This window comes from Indicator indicator, chromosome 8 (assembly GCF_027791375.1).
Source record: "Indicator indicator isolate 239-I01 chromosome 8, UM_Iind_1.1, whole genome shotgun sequence".
Taxonomy (NCBI): domain Eukaryota; kingdom Metazoa; phylum Chordata; class Aves; order Piciformes; family Indicatoridae; genus Indicator; species Indicator indicator.
This window is the reverse complement of record NC_072017.1, coordinates 6,848,335-6,862,073: the sequence shown is the minus strand read 5'-3', so window position 1 is coordinate 6,862,073 and position 13,739 is coordinate 6,848,335. Positions and strand designations below refer to the sequence as shown.

At 43.2% G+C, this 13,739-nt stretch overlaps 2 protein-coding genes across 2 annotated transcripts in view; one reads left to right on the top strand and one right to left on the bottom strand.

The window, feature by feature from the left end:
- Nucleotides 1-7,156, top strand: part of WDR19 (WD repeat domain 19) — a 31,790-nt gene extending 24,634 nt beyond the window's left edge. Inside the window, exons 25-32 of the mRNA XM_054383286.1 lie at nt 918-1,014; nt 2,014-2,138; nt 2,791-2,872; nt 3,454-3,604; nt 4,446-4,569; nt 5,588-5,664; nt 6,161-6,281; nt 7,047-7,156. Of these exons, the coding sequence (XP_054239261.1) occupies nt 918-1,014; nt 2,014-2,138; nt 2,791-2,872; nt 3,454-3,604; nt 4,446-4,569; nt 5,588-5,664; nt 6,161-6,272 (768 nt within the window). The 3' untranslated portion in view covers nt 6,273-6,281; nt 7,047-7,156. The remainder of the gene's footprint in view (nt 1-917; nt 1,015-2,013; nt 2,139-2,790; nt 2,873-3,453; nt 3,605-4,445; nt 4,570-5,587; nt 5,665-6,160; nt 6,282-7,046) is intronic.
- Nucleotides 7,157-7,999: 843 nt separating this feature from the next.
- The window catches only part of RFC1 (replication factor C subunit 1), a 32,628-nt gene continuing 26,888 nt past the window's right edge, over nt 8,000-13,739 (bottom strand). Inside the window, exons 18-26 of the mRNA XM_054383301.1 lie at nt 13,371-13,508; nt 12,904-12,999; nt 12,661-12,759; nt 11,977-12,131; nt 11,741-11,858; nt 10,697-10,842; nt 9,746-9,959; nt 8,548-8,739; nt 8,000-8,095 (exon numbers count right to left, since the gene is read on the bottom strand). Of these exons, the coding sequence (XP_054239276.1) occupies nt 8,000-8,095; nt 8,548-8,739; nt 9,746-9,959; nt 10,697-10,842; nt 11,741-11,858; nt 11,977-12,131; nt 12,661-12,759; nt 12,904-12,999; nt 13,371-13,508 (1,254 nt within the window). The remainder of the gene's footprint in view (nt 8,096-8,547; nt 8,740-9,745; nt 9,960-10,696; nt 10,843-11,740; nt 11,859-11,976; nt 12,132-12,660; nt 12,760-12,903; nt 13,000-13,370; nt 13,509-13,739) is intronic.

Here is a 13,739-nt window from a genome sequence, read left to right as displayed (position 1 = left end):
CTAGCCCAGATTTTTGTCACCTAATAGTTCCTTTCCATCATAACCAAAGTAATTTTATTTTGTATTTTAGCTGTAATTTTAGGAATGACTTCTTCTGATGGCTTTCTCAAAATCAACAAGAGAAAATTAGTCTTTTGTAAGGCTTTTCTTTTGCTTTTTTAAATTTTTATTAGTCTGCTAGAAATTTTGAGTACACTTCACAAGAACAGAACTCATGTTTGATTTCTTCAGGACTGACATCTTGGAGTCTTAATGTTTTGGGTTTAAATTATTTCATTCATTTTCCTGCTCTTGGATCTCTACTTCTTGGGTCAACACTTTGCTACATTTGCCTATTTTGCATCCTATTACATCTCCGAAGTACCTAGTATAGCAAATTATATATGTAATGCATTTTGTTAGCTGATCGTTCCTTCCTTTGTAATTCTTCAGCTGTCTTGGATGTCTGCTATCTGTTCCCAGAACAAGACACTCTTTAAGTGGTCAGATTTTGTGCTCCTTACCTACAAAAAGCCACGTTTGCATATAGATCTGTAACACAATTTAAACATTTCTAGCAGGATTCCCATTTCTAAACAGAGTCCTTTAGTTCCTTTCTGACACCATAAATGCTACATGTCTGAAGTTGCTGGGTTTCCCCTGTACAGGTCTCTGTGGCTTTCTGTATCCCTAATGACAGGGCTTGGCAGCCACTTGACACAACTTGGGTTCCTTAGCCTGGGTGTTTATCTGTACTAAGGGCCAAAGCTTGCAGTGGAACATTAGATTAGCTAAAGCCTGGAGATACAAAGAGCTCTCCATGCTAAAAGCCAGCTTGTCTCTTTGAGCAGTGGGGTGGTGGGGTGGGAAGTAAAGAAATGGAATGCAGCAGTTATCTATCTAGTCAGTATTAATTGCTTTTGTATGCTTTAATTAAGGATGCCAAGTACCTCTTCCGCTTGTACATGGCACTAAAGCAATACAGGGAAGCTGCCAGGACTGCCATCATCATTGCCAGGGAGGAGCAGTGCTCAGGTGAGTCTGACGTAATGGCTTCAACACCACATCCTAGCAGTCCTTAAGGTGCCATTATTTACAGAGGATTATACTCAGAGAAGGCATGTTTCAGTTCTTTCAATGATATTCAAGTTTCACTTTGAATTTGGAATAGCCTTTGTGAACAGGTTGGGATTCAGACCTAGGTGTGAAATCCTGGAGAAAATTGTGAAAAACAGCTGCGTTCCTTACTGCATCCAAGTGAATACTGTGATCAAGGTTGCCTGCAGCTTTACTTCTCTGTCTCTCACAGGTCTTACTTGGAACTGCACCTTCTACATGCAGTTTCCGATTTGGATACTGATCCTTAGGTCTTCACACATGCTTTTTTCAGTGGGAGATGTGCCCAGGAGATGATTTCTGGTGAAGGACCAAATACCCGCTTAACTTAAGCCTTGTCTTCCCCTCTAATAGGTAGCTAAAGTTAGACATAGACATAGAAAAATGTAGTGAGAAAGGTCAGGGCTAGAAGCAAAATAGCTCTCACCTGCACTGTTTGCTCTCCTCTGTGGCCATGGCAACAGCCCTACCACAGCACTTGCCTTTCATTTCAAGTAAGTTAAGAAAAATATCTCTAAAGAAAAAAATAGCAACCTCAGGAGACGGCCAGGCACATTAACATCTGTGGACTGCTCCTCTGCATTGGGCTACGGAGTGGAAAAGCACTTAAGCCTTGGCCAGCATGGCCTTCCAGTCACAACAGTGAACAGTCATAAAGATCTCTTCCAAAATAAAAGATTGAGTCCAACCATAAAAACTTTAACACTGCCAAGCCCACCACTATATCATGTCCCCAAGTGCCACAGTTACACATCTTTTGTGTGTAAAAAAGCAACTGCTTGTGACTTTAGAGAAATTCTCATGCAAAGGTTTTTGCTCCAAGAATCAAGATCACTTCCTGATCAGCTTCTGTATGTCATTAGTAAGGAAATTGCTAGGAAGAAAACAATGTACTGTTCAATGTTGTTTGTTTTTAAGGGAACTACCGCAATGCGCATGATGTTCTGTTCAGTATGTACGCAGAGTTAAAGACCCAGAAGATTAAGATTCCTTCTGAGATGGCTACAAACCTTATGATTCTACACAGCTACATTTTAGTGAAGGTAATGAACCCAGAAACTGGATTTATGCCTAACTTAGAGTCTCTGATTTATGGAGGTGGATGGATGGGTGCTCGTTAGACATAAATTACTTTGTTGGGTAAGTTGTATTAGAGAGCCCAAGCGCATGCTAACCAGGACAATCCACATGTGGTTGTTCCTCCTTCTTTGGTTAGCTATTTTTAAAAAATATTTTTTAATATTTAATATTTTTTAATATTTGTTTTTAGAATACCAAATAATTTAACATCTACATCCAGCTTCCTGTATTTCTGCTGCATTGATACTTACAAAAATATTATGCTGCTAGTGCTCTTATTATTAAGGAATTTGCTGCTTTTCTGTAAAGGAAATTAAGCAGAGGGACTGCAACGATTTCTAGGAATTAACCCATGGCCCATGAGGATATCCAGCCAGCCTACAGCCAGCTTCTGCCCCCCTTGCAGCAGTGCAGCAAGAGCTGGCAAATAGCAGCAGAAGGCCAGGCAGACTCTTGTGGGAAAGAGCCACTATGAAGTCTCTGGTCTTCAATGCATGATACACCTCTGGTCAGTTCCATGAGAGCCATGGCTGTGCAGCTCCCAGAAGGATGACCACCACGAGCAGGAATTGCTGTCTAAAGGCTGCAGCTAATCTGATGTTTGTTGTGTTCCAGACTCATGTGAGACGTGGCGATCACATGAAGGGAGCACGTCTACTAATCCGTGTGGCCAACAACATCAGCAAGTTCCCATCACGTAAGTGCTGGCAGCATAGGAGAGCTCTACAGGACAGTTCATCCATCAGTGCATTAGAAGATGCCTGCTCCTCCTGTCATGCTAGAGAGCACAGGACAAAGTGTTACATATAGAGTGCTCTCCATCCTCCACAGGACAGCTCCAGGATGGGTCCCTCACTGACACCATCCTGAACCACAGGTTACACAGTCTCAGGCTCATCTGTAGTGAACTGATTGGTTCTGTGACTATCACAAAATTTCAGCTGCTCTTCTATTGAAAATATTTTTTGGGTGCATGGAAAACGTAGATGAAAAATGCAGACTTTTAAACAGTGCAGACCAGATGTGGGAGAAATGGTTCTAATCCAAACATTCCTGCTGCCACACTTGAGCTACAGGAGTGCAAGGCAGGGAGAGGTAAAACCATGGTTTTCTTGGGTATTGATACAGGAATTGCAACGTTGTCCAGCTGTGGACCACAAGGAAGAAGAAAACTGCTGTCATTTTGCCTCAGTACCTTCTTAGCCCTATTAGCTGAAAGGCTTTCAACGTTAGTATTGGTAAGTAAGTATTTGACGTCATTCTGTCCTTCTCTTACAGACATTGTGCCCATTTTAACCTCAACTGTAATCGAGTGTCACCGAGCAGGACTGAAGAACTCAGCCTTCAATTTTGCTGCTATGCTGATGAGACCGGAATATCGTAATAAAATAGATGTGAAATACAAGAAGAAAATTGAAGCCATGGTCAGGTGAGCAGCATTAATCTGTACAATGTAATGTGCATGTAAGAGGCCCTATTTGTTCATTCTTTATCTATCTATCATCATGTTTTTTACCTCAAAGTGGAGGCAAAAGACCAGGCCCTTGTGAGGGAAACATACCTGCTAGGGCTAATAAAATGAGGTCAGGCTTTCTACAAAGTATCAAGGTGATATCTAAGGGAGTAACCTAATTGGCTCCAAGGTTGCTAGGCTAAACAGCAGAAGGGGTCTGTCCTTGTCACTGGAAAATGTGCTCAAAGCTCTTAATCTCTAAATGTTCCAGCAAAAATTGAATTGTTGCAGTCACATAAAACATCTGATACAAGTCCTCCCCCAGCCCAGGTGCTGAGGTGTCTGGATCACAACCCTTGTTCTGCCAGACACTTGGATGAAAACAAGCCTGTGGCAGGCAGAGTTGCAGGGTGTGGGGTCCTGCCAGGATCCCAGTTTTACATCCTCTTACTTCAGTTTTGCATGCTCACTCCTGCTACAGGAAACACTGAAACAGAGAAACCATAGCTTTGTATTAAGAGACAGTATACAGGTCATGAGGTTTGGAAGCTTTCCAAGTGTTAGGCTCTGCTACAGCTTTAAAAAGGTTGTGTTGTATCAAATTGGATGGAAAGTGACCTACTTCTGAGGCTCTAAAATTATGATGAAGTTTGGGTGGTAGATAAAAGGAATGACCAAGCAGAATACAAAAGAGCAGCTGGAAGTTATGCAAATAACTCCAAGGAGAAACACTTGTTTAAAATTGCTTTGACATGGAGCCTCTTTGTTCAAGTTTAGAGTGCTTGAGGTTTCGTTCCCATTTGTATCTTACTTTTAGACACCCAGACACGACGGAGGCAGAGGAGCCCACAACAGCCTGTCCCTATTGTGAATTCTGGCTCCCAGAGTGTGAACTTCTGTGTCCTGGCTGCAAAAACAATCTCCCCTACTGTATTGCAACGGTGAGTGCCTGCAGTGGCAGACAACACAAAGCTTTCTTGAACATATTTGGTTTGGTGGTAGATACAAACCAGGTATTTGTGTGGACTGATTTTGGGGTAGTTTTATTCCTCCAAGTCCCAGTGGAAGTGCAATGCAGTGCACTGCTACAAGCTGAGGTTAGCTACTGTGTAACTGACACTTTATTTTTACTAGGTGCAAGTGCTTTGTCACACTAGAAATACAGAAAAAAAAATCAACATTTACTTGAGCAGGAAGCAAAGGCTGGAGTTAACAATTCTTTATTAAAACTAGAGAATTAATTCTTACCAAGAAAATATTAATAAAAATTCTCCATTTTTATTCTATTGGTTTAGCAGAACAAGCTGACCAGTACAGTTCAGAAGTGTTATTATAATACAGGAAAAAAAAAACCAAATCTTTTAAATACAGCTGTATGAGCCAAATGCAATGTACAGAATCATGGCTGTTTCCCATTCAAGGTGGTGCTGTCTCATTGTGGTATCAAAAAGGCAGCTGAGAATCAGGGTTCTAGCAAAGCAAAGCCCTGAGTCCCAGCAGACACAGGAGCTCATTTCTGTGTGAGAAGGCCAGTGCCAGGCAGTCACTCTGCTCACAAATTTGGCAGCAGTCAGCGTAGCCTCATGGGGTTTTGTGATGAACTTTGGAGACAATTTTTGAATGTCTCATGCAATACCAATCAGCCCAGTAGATTTTACATACTGCTCTAGACAGATCTATAGGCCCAAGTCAAAGAATTTTCTAAGCTGCAAGTCTGTGCGTTTTTAAATTTCCTAAGAGAGGCTGTAATGAGAGCACTGCAGCACTCCTTGTCTTCTGAGTACAGAATTTACAGAATCCTAACCCTAGAGTAGTGCTGTTCCAGGTGTAAGGTTTTAATTCCTCAAGCTCTTTAGAGCTCAGTTACTGATACTCGTTCCCACTCAGGGGTAGAAAACTCTGTGCCAAGTGTGCCAAGACAGCAAGTGCCACTTACTAGCTTCTGCCTTTTACCTGCAGGGTCAGCACATGGTGCGAGGGGACTGGACTGTCTGCCCCCACTGTGACTTTCCTGCCCTCTACTCAGAATTCAAAACGTAAGTTGGGCTTTTGTTCTATTGCAGGACCACAATGTTTGTTCATGTTTTAGCAGTAAACCAGTTCACTTGGTACTGAAAACCTGTAACAGCTGGGCAAGAGCAAGCTCCCTCACATGGTACTTTCATCTAACACACTTGGAAAACATTACTTCAAAGTGGACCAAAACTCAGCCAGAGCTGCAAGGCTGCAGGAACAAAGAATGAAGATGGATGGGGGGCTTGGGGAAGGGCGCAGCTGCTTCCAAGGTGATGCAATACAGGAACAGAAGGGGAAGAGAAGCAGAGCAGCAGTCACCAAACCGAACAATACGCAGTACTGGGACAGCAGTAATCTCTTGTCCACGGTACTCATCTGTGTGAGAAAAGGGTTGGGGTAGCACTGTTCAGAGGCCAGATACTGTGAAGCTGCAGCAGCTTCACATTCCAGCTCAAGCTCCTTTGTCCATGTTTACATTAGACTGGGTATTTGAGCAGTCACCCTTTTTTACACTAGCATGTTACAGACTGACAACGTGTGTCCTATGTGCTCTGAGAAGATTGATATTGTTCAGCTTAAGAAAGTGCACGACTGCACACAGTACCTCAAGCCAGAAGATGGGGACTAATTACTTCAGGTATGTGCTACAGCCTGTGTTTGGTACATCACAGGGCTCATTCTAAAGAGCAGTGGGAGGGAAATGCAGTGATCAAGAGCTAGTTTACAGCCCTGGTCACAGCAGCATCACCTACTTTCCCTCAGGCGTGCAAACACCAGTAGGTTTTGCTACTGTAACAAACGTGGTTGTTAAATCAGTCCAGTTGTGAGGCTTTAAACCTGTTCACCTCTATGACTGCACTGTCACCTGCCACGTGTTCTGGCTCAGAGCATATTGCTGAACTCAAGCTGTGCTTGAGTAGCACAAAGAACAGTTTGACGATCTTGGTGTCACCGAATCCTTTAGAGCTCCACCAACCAGTGTTGTATGTAAGTGCAGGGAGTGACAGAGATGCTGCTGGAAGGAGCAGGTCTAAAATGCAGTTTACATGATCTTAGCCTCTATGTTTAACAGCACATAAGAATAACTCACAGGAGAACAGCACCACAACATTGGCTTCAAATACTCCCCTTTCAGACAGTGACAGCACTGCTCTGCCTGTCCCACAACACCTGGATCCAAGACTGGTCCTGTTAAAAGAATGGTAACTGAAAATGAGTTGAAGTTCCTCCTTAGCTTTGCCAGTTGAAGGCAGATTTACTGCTACTAACACCTCAGGCCAAAGCAATGCACAAATTATCGACACCACAATAACCTTTGTTTTCTGGTCTGAGAAAACCTTGTGGTTTGCTATCTCAGTCTTCGTATCACAGACTATGACTGACCACATCTGTCTGCTTTCAGAGCTCACGTGTTGTCTGGCAAGCATCAAGGAGAAGCTGCATTCTGCATCTCTTCCCCACTAGGATTTAATAACCATCATCACATCACTTCTGGTTTGTAACAACCTTGTAATTATGTAGCTTTTGATGAATTTTGTACTTTATTATAGTAATAAAATGGATTGCTAATTCTTACCAAGCAGAATAATTGTTACCAAGCAAAGACAAGCCAAGGGGTACTCAGTGTGAGTGACAAAAGCAGCCCCTAGGTTTTGTAACATCATTTCTGAACTTTTATGGCTATTTTCTGTTAAATATTTCTTACTCTTAAGTATTTCTTTCTGGGTTTGACCTAAACAACTCACATAAGCACAGGCTCCTCAAGTTCTGGAGCTCAATCCCTCACTGCTCTTCTGTATCATCTAACAAAAGCTTTAGGAAAAGAGTAATAGCTCCTGTTCATGAAGGAAAACTGGAAAAGGAGAGACACAGAACACTCTGTGGCCTCAACAACCATTTCAGAAGAGTCCTAGGAAATGTTTTACTGTCATTTTATACACCACTTGATTTCTAGAATGTACAAATATGCACACAGGTTAGGGTGGGGGGTGCATCACCTGCTATTTACAAGAGTTCACCACACAACCATTAGAGGATTTATAAAAAAAAAAAAAAAAACATAGTGAAGTCCTAGGAAGACTCTGCATAAATGCCCAGTAACTAAGCATCCCGCTTGCACCCTGTTTATGCACCTGGTGTTTGCTGCACAGGGATATTTAGGGCTTGGAACGTTGTAGCAGGTTAAGAGTAAGTACAGCAGGGGACAGAGTGAGAGTACAACAGCTACATCACCTCTATAAGAGGAACATTTCAATGCACTGTTTCTACCTTCCAGGCTCCAGCACTGGATCCATCTCATGTTCCTGCCAGAAGTCAGATCAGCAAAGCTGCATCCAGAGCAAGATTTTATTCTGCTTAATGCCTTGTTTTCTCTTTCCTTTTCCCTTCTTTTTTGGTTGTTTCTTCAGTTTTCTCTCTTTTTGGTGGCTTGGAAGGCTTTGCCTTTTTTTGCTACAAAATAGAATATACAGAGCTTAAAATCCAAATGGAGCAGTCAGTGTTAAAGAAAAGGCCATCTCTCCTCTCCTCCCCCCTTTTCAGGTAGGACTGTTTAAAGACCACAGAGAGAAAATGCTCTGCAATATTCATACCCAGCATACAGGCCTGTGACTGCTCCTGACCCTCCCCACCAATACCTAGAACATTACCACGTTTTGGAACTGGATGTGGTGTTCATGACTTCAGTCCAACAATCAAGCAGATGCCAATGGACAGAAATCACAAGTTTTTCCACACCACTATTAATTACAGTATTCAAAGTTGAGAGATTCTGTTTTCTGTCTGCTGTGACCTTTATTTTTTATTAAAAAATATTTAATTCAGGTATCACAAGTCCTAAAAAAGTCACAGCTAAGAGAAAGCAGTTTATTGTTGTGGTTTAACCTGAAGGAAACTTAAGTCACCTTAATCATTGCGTCACTTTCAACACTATCTTGCTCATCCTCATCAGATTTGGTCTCTTCCACATTCAGGTCTTCACTCAGTTCAAAGGCCATGGCAGATGCTGACTGTCTCCTGGTTGTCTTGACAGAGTTCAAGGAGTAAGGAGTCAGATGGGCCTCTTTGTTGTAGGCACGTGTGAAAGCTGCTTTGACCTGTGAGGATGAAGGGAAACACTATGAGCATCAGCTTTGGAATTGTAAATTGTGAGCTTACTCCCTCTTGGCTGGAGATTCCACATCTTTCTTCTGGGGAGATGTGACCCAAAGGTTTATAGAAGAGAAGGCTATCTCAGAAGACACAAAGTATCCAAGAGCTGTATCGTAAAGATTAATTTTAAATGAGTCCTATGTCACCTTCAGATAATGGAGGTGCCTCTGGTGCTTTTTTGCTTCAGCCTCCAATAATTTCAGCACTGTTCTGCTGCCACCTCATCCAAGCCACTTAGCCCAAAGCCACTCTCAGCAGCTCTGAACACCTGCCCTTATGACTAGGGGTATACACCCAAACAGGTTTAGTTGGAAGCAGAGAAGATTCTTTTTCTTTCCTTGAGTGCTTGACCCGGGACAGGGAAAAAATCATGGTTCAGATCTCACACCTGCCTATGTTGTAGCAGGGACCTGAAGAGGACTAGCTGGGTACTGGAGGTACTACCTGTCCCCCCAGCTCTGGCAGTTCAGTCTAACTGGACTGTGAAAGATGCACGCTGTAAGCCAACCTCAGAAGGCAGCGGGCACTGACTCACAAATGCAGCTGGGCATGCCTCCTGCTTTGCACAATGGTAAGCAAGGCAGTGCTTGTGCTGATAGGAAGGTGACACGGCTTGTAGCCAGGAGCTTGCTTGTGGAAAGGTCTCAGCTTTCCCTGTACCTTCTGTGTCCCACCTCTATGCCCCAAACACAGCCAGCTCCTAGTGCCACTTCACAACAGGAACAATAAGGTAAAGCTGCCAATGAAGCACAGGACAGCCTAGCTGTCTTTAAGAGATGATGCCTAAAACCTTCAGTGCTAGTCTGACAGTTCAATTACAGTTAATAAAATCATTCATTGGCAGCTGCACCAACTTCAGCCCTCTAGCAGCACACCCATGCCACAGCTGTTGTCTTTTTGGAGATGCAAAGGAAAAAAAACAAAAAAAAAAAAAAAAAAAAAGAGTTTTACCTTGGGATCCAGCTTTGAAAAAGGGCTGGGGTTGCCTCCCCATGTGCTTATATCCATGATATTTTCAATATCTTCTTTCATCAAGCAGTAGGAGTCCATGAATGTTACAGCTTCTTGCACACCATCTGCTCCAAGGTCCTTCAAGGGCTGGACAAGTGCATCCCGCAAGTAAGGCAGATACTCCATGTTCACTGTCCTCTTGCAGGTCTGGGTCCTGTGCCAAAGTGACAGCACTAAGTGACTGCACAGACACCACCTCTGAACACAAGCAACCAGTAGGTAGGCCTTCAGCAAATGCATACTCATAGAATGGTTTGTGTTGAAAGGGACCTCCAAGAGCATCTATCCAACCCCCCCTGCCATGGGCAGAGACATCTCTTCCTAGACTAGCTTGGCTCAAGGCCACAGCCAACCTGGCCTTGAACACTTCCAGTGCCTCACCACCTTCATGGAGAAAAATGTCCTCCTGTCTCATCGCAATCCAGATTCTTCCAGTTTAAAACCATTACCCCTCAATCCTGTCATTCCATGCCTTTGTCAAAAGTCCCTCTCTACCTCTCCTGGAGGCCCCCTTCAAATACTGGAAGGCTAGAAGGTCTTCCCAGAGCCTTCTCCAGGATGAAAAGCTGCCTTAGGAGTTAACTGCAGGTGGTACTGCACCATTCCTTTTGCCATTCCTGCATTTGGGATAATCGATGAGAGGCGTTCAAACACCCAACAGTCTGAGGGAATACCCGTAACAGAAAACCTCAGGGGGAAGTTGCAGTACTGCTCACCACACTGAACACTGTCCAGGTTAAATATTAAGGAATTGTCACCAACACCACAGGAGGGCATCCACAGAATACAGAGAGTTAAGGTTGTACCAAGCACAGCAAGGAATTCATGGCAATGAAGAACATGCGTAACTATCGCTGTGGATATCAAGTAGAAGAAGGTGGTCAGTGCTACCTGAGGCTCATGTGCATGGCTAGTTCCTGAATGATTCGGTCATGTTTGCCTGCAGATGAAAATTTCCCCAGCCAGCTGGGAAAGACAGGAAACTGGGACATGTAACCTCTCATCAGCTCCCCTGGGAGAACACTTGCATAAATAGCCTGAAAAAAAAACAGAACATGTTCAAACCACAGCAGATTAGCCTCACTGACACCAGGGCATGCCACCCACTTGTTTGTGGAAGGGGAGAGTCAACACAGCTCGGCTGAAGAGAGCTTTCTTCTTGCTGGTTTGCTGTTCAAGAGCATTTATGTTGCAGCTTCATCTCTTGTATCAACCTATTTGTTACCATCCTCAAATATCTAGGAAGTTAGGCTGGGCTCTCAAAACCATTTAAAATTAAAAATAAGTCTCTTCATTTATCATTTTAAAGTGCAGTCAAACAGCTGATGTCACACAAACATCTGCTGTAGTCTCCAAGGGACAGATACAGTGAAGGAGCCATTCCCAGACCTACATAAAGCCAGCCACCTAAGTTCCTAAGCAACTTATCTGTTTGGACCTGCACCAAGCAGGTGGGTGGTGCAGAGGACTTCCTGAGGTCCCCTCCAACTTAACCTATGATATATTCTCTGATGCCAGCCATAACCCATTGAGCCCAGATCTTGTCAGTGTTTCAGTGATCACTAAAGGAATACAGTGATGATCCTTCAGTCCTCTATGCTTTCAGATAAATACTGGCCTGGTAAGAGGCTGGGATAGGAAGCATCCAACTAAGAGAGCAGGCTTGTAACTGCACATCAGAAGTGATGTGTGCCATGTGCTCCTCTGCTTCAGGAAGGGTGAAGCTTCTCAAAGTTTCAGATTTCATTTCATGATACAGTGTGGGTTACAGTGTGAGTGTGGGAAACTGCTCTAGTCACCAGCCCAAGAGAACATTGCATGAAGTATGAACATTACGTACAGGTCATAAAACTACACTTCATACACCAGTTTCCAGGGACCAGCCTTTGACACTGGACACCCACAAAGCACATAAAATGGCTGTTAAGTGCTCACCTGTGTTGGAAGAAGGCTCCAGTTTTGCTTGCTACGAATCTGTCTGTCCACTATATCACCATCACATATACTATCAGCTGCTCTGCTCAAGAGCATCAAGTGCTTCTTCAGGTTTCCTCTGATAAAAAACAAAGTTGACTGCATTACAAAGCAGAACTACCCAGACAGACTTCAGTCCTTACTTTGGCTGCCCGACATGAAAGACGGTGTCAAGTTTAGGGTATGGAGTAACTCACCCAGCAGCAGCTGGTTTCACATGTACATAGTTTTCCTGGACAAAGAGAGGTGCTAGGGAATAATCGTGGAAGAAGAGATCTGACTTGTCTATGAGAGACATACGAGAAGTTTCTTCTCCTGTAGCAAAAACCTTCCGGACAACATCAAAAGGTCCCTAAGGAAAGGATATTTCCAGAAGTCAGCAGGCTGCAGGTCAACACAAGCAGTAGGCCACAGCACAATTCCAGCAAAATTACTGCAAGGATGATATCCAGCAATATCTGGACTCAGCAGTACAAGACCAATGTTCAACTGTTTCCTCCCTAGCACAAAACTGACAGTTTTGAGCTGTGTTTTATTTGTGATGTTCATGCAATTATCACTCAGGATGAGAAGCATGAGCTTCACAATTGCATCTTAGCAAGAGACCGGTACACCAAAATATAGGCTCAGTCCTGGATTTTACTGCTCTTAACTATTTGTGGCACGTTTCACAGATCCCTGCATCTGGGTTATCAGTGCTTTAGTTCAGAAGATGATTACAGACCCCAGTGATAACTTCAGAATACAACAGTAAAAGCCAAGCTAACCTGATCTAGTTGAGGATGCCCCTGCTTACTGCAGAGGGTTGGACTAGATGACCTTCAAAGGCCCCCCTCCAACCCAGACCATTCTATTCTATGATTCTATTATTTTACACTCACCAGTCTGATATCCTTTTTGGCTCTGCTGGCATCTGTTTTAGCCTCATCATAAGTCAGTGATTTATCTTTTGCACACCACATGTTAAGGTTATGTAAAACCTAAAGAACAAAATTTACCGTTTAGTGGCATAACAGCATTGAGGAAATGTCGAGCACAAAAAGCCTGATCTCTGCAGAAAAACAGTATGTTCAAATGCTACATTGAAGTCAAGAACTTGTAGATGACGCACTCTGGACACTGACCTGTCTGATATCCTGATTTGCTGCCAGGATTATCTCTTGCATAGCAGGTGGTGGAATTTTTAAGCCTTCTTTAAAAGCAATAGACATCATGGCCCCCTGTGTAACACAGAGTTGAGAAACTGTCACTAGAAAATTCCTGTGAATGCTTCCCTCTGCAGAACATGTTCACACATCTCTTGAAAGACCTTCAGCATATTCTATCTTTTTTAAAGTACTTAAATTTTTCTCTTATAAACATACTTTTACTGGTGTAAAAGTGCATTATCATCTTTAATTTGAGCTACTTATGGTAGATTTCTAAATCTGAAAGGCTCTGGAATAATCACATTTTGGACAGTCTGATCTGAAAAGCAGTTACCCACTGAGGTAAGGTAAACCCGTTAAGGTTTAGATGTTTCCAATTCTGTATTGACTCTGCCACATGAAGACAGAAGTTAGTGAGGGTGATTCAGTGCAGGCCTTCTTACCTTGATCTGCTCTAGACGAGGTCTCTGGAAGCGAAGATCAAAGCAGTAGTGGACCAAGGAACGCATTTTAGGATGGTTTCGATCATTACACATGCAGATGATGGGGATCTTCGTGTGTCTGATCAAACCAATCAGCTCCTGTGATTTAAGCACATCACAGCTATTAGATACCTCAGAGAAGGAGAACATTTCAAATGTCATACCAAGCAGCAGTCCCTTGGATCCTTGACAGATGCAGTCTAGAAAATTACAACTCCACATAGTGAAAGCCTAACCCCCGCCCTACTTTTCCCATTTGCTATTCTGTTCAGCTGCAATAAATCTGCTGTCTACCCACTTCATGTTTAGACCATTCTTCATGAAGCAATT